This window comes from Molothrus ater, chromosome 2, assembly GCF_012460135.2.
Source record: "Molothrus ater isolate BHLD 08-10-18 breed brown headed cowbird chromosome 2, BPBGC_Mater_1.1, whole genome shotgun sequence".
NCBI classification, from domain to species: domain Eukaryota; kingdom Metazoa; phylum Chordata; class Aves; order Passeriformes; family Icteridae; genus Molothrus; species Molothrus ater.
In genome coordinates, this window is record NC_050479.2 from 91,601,600 (window position 1) to 91,607,599 (window position 6,000).

Below are 6,000 nucleotides of genomic sequence, written 5' to 3' on the forward strand. Positions count from 1 at the left end.
GATTCTTTTTTAAAAAAACAAACAGAAGCAAGTTAGCTTTTTAAAATTAATCAGTAAGGAGGCAACTGTTAGCATCCAGACTTCTGCACTCTATCTGAGAGTTAAGGACCCCACTGCTAATAAGGCATGTCACAGCCCAGAATTATTATTTCATGTTTTCTGCAGAAAATACTACAATGTCTGCATCAGCTGCATTCATATTTTTAAGGTTATAAATATAATAACATTAAAGGCAGGTGATCGTCTCTCTTAAGGAAATTAGTTATGGATCTGAAAGAAGGACAGAGACCAAGGATTGTTGGTTAGCACCACTGAAATCAAATGTCACGTGTGAACCAAGAACTACCTTTTCTTCTTGAAAGATTGGCCCCACCCAATTGAAGTAAATGGTAGGATCTGTCTTCACTTAGCAGTTCATCAACTTTCAGATGGAAATATTCTTAGCTAAATGAGTAGCAGCACATCTTTATGCATCAATAGCTTACATACTCACACCCACCTCATTTACTTGTCCTCCAAAACAGGAGTATGCTATACCAGAACAAGGATTTATATTCAGTGATGCAAGTACTCTAAAAGCCTTCATCACATTTACATGGAAAGCAACACCATCCTTCAGCATAAGCACGTTTTGAGTAGGATACAATGCACAAAGAGATGTGAGAATACAAAGCTTTCTTCAAAAAACATTTGGGTCCCTACATCTTATGTTTGTATTCATGCCACATTTGAAATCTCTCCTCCACGGAAGTGGCTGCACATGTCTGACACACATTCTGCAACTGCTTAATTGAGAATCAGACAGACTTAAAACTCAGACTTCTCCCACATACAGAAAACAAAACAAACATTGAGGAAATCAAACTCAAAAAAGATTACACGGAAATTCTGAAAATCCTTTTTATATCTGCCACCTTGCTCACTTACCTTACAGACACTTGTACTTGAACTGTGTCTAAGTTACAGTGCAAGGAACTTTGGGGAAACACTGTACCTGTCATGATGCCCCTGGAACAACTGCAGCATGCTATAGAGAGCTGTAATGCAATTTGTGAAATACCCCTCTCCTTTCTTAATTTTAAATTTTTCATTACATTTCCAATTTGTTTTGCTCTTCCTATTCAGATAAAGTCCAAATAGCATACATCATCAAGGACTGGGAATAAGCTCTTCAGTGTACTATCAATTCTGGCTGGTTCAAAGAAAAGTTTAAAAGATTCAAGCAAATGTAAGTATTAAAAGAAGATTCACTGACCAAGTATTTCATTACTGTCATTGCAACTACAGAGTGATGTCTCATGCCATTAAAAGAGGCAGAGTATGTACAGGGCATAAATAAGAAATGTCAAGAAACAGTTAAGCAAGGCTACATAGGGGATCACATCTGCATCCTGTCTGAAGACAGACACTATTTCTTCTGAATTATTTCTAGAGATTTGGAATGTACTTAAGCCACATGCCCCAGAATGCGCTTTCCCTCAAAACATTTGTGCAGATGGGATGATTAAAGACCATCTTTCTGCACTGGGATATTGTAATGACATAAGTCATACATGATATTGTTGTCAACAGTAAAGGGACGTTAGCAACACCACTCATTACAGCTGCACTGCATCACAAACAGTTTAAGGCACAGGTATCATTCAAGCAACTTGATGTAACTATCTTAACTCTTTTTACATCCTCCCCTCAGTTAGTAAGGAGTTCCCAAGATGGATGGGAACAACCACCCTTGGTAATTATCCATATTACTGTGCAAAGCACATTACTCAAGGCAAAGACTTTTCCAGCTGTGCAAACAAGAACTCCCTTCTGAATTTTAACATGTTTTTTAAAGCCCTTTAGTAGAGACACAGTAAGAGCACATCTCCATTCTGTTTGGGCTTGGGCAATCCTGTCGCTCCGATTCACTGGCACAGGCCAGACTCGTTCAAGCAGATATGTTGAACCACAAGAGACAAAGAAACTTTTTATTTTCAAGTATGTTTCTGAGCTCTCAAGCATCTGATCGTGGTGTGGGATTTTGTCTCACATTGCTACACACACTAAACACCAAAAGACTGTTCTTTAATAATACTTCAGTATAATTTCTTCAAAACATTGCGACAACCTTTCCAGTAATCAACAGGTATCAAGTATTTACTTTAAGCTCAAAATAAAGTCCTAAGTATTTTAAGAGTTATCAGATCCCTTTGTTTCTTCCTCACTTTCTTAAAGACATACTACCAATGCAAGACTAATCCAGCCTTAATTTCACATCATTAGTCAGTCTTCACATTCTTCAGGTAAGCCTGGTGTTTCTGTAATTCCATGTCATTTGGAAAAACATTTCTCTGTTGTCAGCTGTTGTCAGTCCATTATAAAGTCAGCAACTATTGCTACAGAATACGCCAAAAAATCTTCCAAATTCCTATTAACTTGGTAGTGAATAAGCCAGACATACCTTGATATAATAACAGCTCAGCAGGTTAATGAGTAACAGCAGCAGGTAGCAGAGGATAATAGAAATCAGGGAAGATGAAAGAAGGAGCACACAAGACTCACACTTAATCTAGTTTTACACTGATAACATAGAAAAATATTTTTCTAATTAGAAGCAACCTGGAGATTTTTGCCAGAATGTCAGTAAGCTCATTCCACATAACAAGTACCAGTTCACTCAAGCTCACCTGAAATTCACTCATGTGTAAGTCTCACCCCTGTAGACAAAAGTGTTTGGTAGAGCCTGACTCAAAGAAGTTCTGTGAACTAAACTATGTCTGTAATTAGAATTCAGAGACCAGATACACTGGTATATCACTAAGGCTACTTGGTGGTAGTAGCTTACTGTAGAAATTTATATCAAAAAACCCACTAAAATGAAGGAAAATACTTATACAGTATGAAACTCGAAGAGATTAATAACATGCAGAGATGAAAAAGCATAAAAGCCTACAAGAAAAGCAAGTGCACCTGCTGGGAATCTCACTGGGAAGGGAAAGCAGTCTAAGCTCTGGATATTGGCTACAAAGATGAAGGGACTTGACACAGCGGACAAATATTTTCACACATTGGGTGTTCTTACCTTTAAGAATGTAGAAATATTTTTTATACCAACAGGCCAACAAAAAAAATGTAGGCCAGCTGAGGGAGCACATGGAAAGGGACAGGGAAACTAGCAACAAAATGGAATAATCATGGCACAGCCAGTGATATAGACTACCAGGAATTCTCATTCTGCTGCCATATGCTGCATCTAATCCACTACAGGAGTCCATGATTAGCTAGATCAACATTCTACATCACACACACAAGATACATTACTTACCTTTGGGTCCATCTTCCAAAGGCTGATGATAAACCAGACAAAAGATTAGCACCAGTCGTGGAACCTGCCTTCAGTCTTGCTCCCGTACTTCCCAGTGACTTCCCAAGTTACATTATGTAACTTGGCACCAATAAAGGAACACAAAGAGCAATCAACCACCCAAACAGGAACCAGATGAATAAGTCCAAATCTACTCATGAACTGAAAGACACCATGCTTCACATCTAAACTCCTTACAGACTCCTGTGCCTGCATGATCTGAAGTAAAGAAAGCCTACGAATCAGAGGATGATACTCATTGGTATAGTTCAAGAATAAAATATAACATGAGGAGAAAAAAAGCAGACCTGCAAACCTGCTATCCTCCTTTATTTATTCTGAATTAGTTCCAGAATTTGCAAAGATTCTTCTATTTACTTTTCCTGTGAGAAATGCAAGTTAATCCACTAAAACCAAAACAAAATAACACAAACATTACCGAACAGATGACCCATACTAAAAATTCTGGAAACACAGAGCACTTGTCATGATTTGCAGTTCATTCCAGAACATGATCAGCACTGGAAAAAGAAGTAACTATTGCTTCCTTAATGCTTAATCTTCAGTGAACATATACATTTTCTAGCCTGCTGGCCAGCAGAATAAGCAATGTCTAATTTTAATGAATTAATCAGCTAAATCAGTATAAATGAAAGAAAGAAGAAAAAAAAAAGAATACAGTACAATGAAATAGAAACCTACAAAGCTTTTGCTGTTTATCACCAAAACTTTTCAACCAAGTATAGAGCTCCCATCCAACAGGACTGGGCATCTTAGTCTTCTTCGGTCATCTCATAAAGCTTCTTAGTATTTTGGTCAGTCTAGGGGAAGTAGGGGGTGCCATGAAAAGACCTCTTCAGTCTCACAGCTCATGACTGAAGTTCTTGATTAGTACAAAACCGGTCAGCAGAGGAGGGAGGACATTTACGTTCCCCTCTTTCTTCCTGTAACTATTAAATTGCAACAGAGGAAGTAACCCAGCACCTGCCAGCCTAGCTGAATTCATGACAACGAAGTTTTTGATGCTAACATGGGGTAAACCAGACTTCTGTCAGATTCAAACCATACTTCAGTCCTATGCTTGACTGTGACAGTTCACATGATATTCTTGTCTTCCTTTCCTGTCCTCACAGGAAAATGCACGAGATGAAATGAAATTGAAAGGTGACAAACATGGTGGCAGAGCACATCACTTGTGCATGCAGGCTCTGAAACTCTCTCTCCAGAGAGCCTGTCTCTTCTAGAGCACTAGAAGAGTGTTCTCTTCTAGCACTCTACTGTTATTTTGGACTCCACTTTTATCACAAAACTTAAGAGAGTTCCAGCTTTGTATCTCACAAACCTGACCACCCAAAATGCAGGGCCTCATCCAGTACCTAATGGAGTGACACTGCCCCTGTACTCTAAGAGTTAAGTCGAGGCAAATCAAAACACCATAAGCAATCACAACCTGTCAGCTGGTTACACAAGAGCTTCTGCACACAGAGGTATCAGTGGCCACCTGTCACTTTATCAGTGACAATCAAGCCACATGCAACCTAGAAATTCCCAGCCTAGCCCATTAACTCCAGGTTGCGCAGGATTCCCAGCAGAGCCTCTTAGAGAACTCCACGTCTTCCAGTCTAGGTCACGGAAACCTCAGTTCAACCTCAGCCAGCCCTTCCCCTGACCAGCTCCTAAAGTGCTCCAGAGTGGCACAAGGCGTAACCGCCCAGGAAATGCGGCGCAGAGAGCATCAGCTGCCTTCCCCAAATTCACTCCGCACAACTGAGCGCTGCCTTTGGGCAGAGGTCACCTGCGTCCCAGGAGCGCAGCACGCTGCTGCAGGACAGACCCAGAGGGGAGGACGTGTTAGTGCCACAGCAGCCCTCAGCAGAAGCCCTCCCACACCAGCCTTCGCACCGGGCAGCACTCCCCGCAGGGACATCCAGCCAACACTCTGGGAACAGCTGTCCACCGCAGCCAGAGCATCCCCCTCCCGGCACTGCTTCCCCCTCGGGACAGGAGCGGGCGGGAAGGGCGGCCTCTCACCTGGAGGAGCACGGCCAGCAGGACGCACAGGTACACCTGGTAAGGGCCCATCTGCCCCACCAGCGGGAACGCCTCCTCCACCTCCATCCCGCTCCTCGCCCGCCGCGCAGCTCCTTCGAGCGGCCGCCGAGCAGCGCATTCCCGGGGCGGGGCGGGGCGCGGAGCGGCGGCCGGGCCCTCGCGGAGCTGGAGCAGAGGAGAGGGAGGAGGAGGAGGGAAAGGAGGGAAGGGCGGGAGGCGCGATGCGGCGCTCATGCGCAGGCTCCGGGGAGAGCAGCCGGGATGCCGCCGCCTCCCTCCTTCCCGGGCGCCCGGCGGGGAAGCGGAAACGCGCGCGGCCTCAGCGCAGGCGCGCGGGCCGGGATTCAGCGGTTTGGGATGGGGCGTGAGGGGGCAGCGCCGTGAGGGGCCTCGGGCCGGCCCTCACAGGGAGCTCGGCACTGGGGGGATGTGTCTCCTGCGGTCACACCTGGGCACAGCTCTTGGCAAGGGGAAAGGGCACAGAGGTGTTGCGTCTGCACCCTTGGTTAGACCAGGGTAGCCCTGCGGGCTGGGCGAGAAGGCTGCCCTGGGTCCCTGCTGGCGAGGTGTTCCCCGGTCATGGCACTGTCCACGCAGCAGCT

The 6,000-nt window shown here is 44.2% G+C and overlaps 1 protein-coding gene across 1 annotated transcript in view; it reads right to left on the minus strand.

Annotated features, from left to right (window-relative positions):
• Window positions 1-5,547, minus strand: part of SLC22A15 (solute carrier family 22 member 15) — a 41,136-nt gene extending 35,589 nt beyond the window's left edge. Inside the window, exon 1 of the mRNA XM_036382689.2 lies at window positions 5,378-5,547. Coding sequence (XP_036238582.1) covers window positions 5,378-5,464 — 87 coding nt within the window. The 5' untranslated portion in view covers window positions 5,465-5,547. The remainder of the gene's footprint in view (window positions 1-5,377) is intronic.
• Window positions 5,548-6,000: the final 453 nt, after the last annotated feature.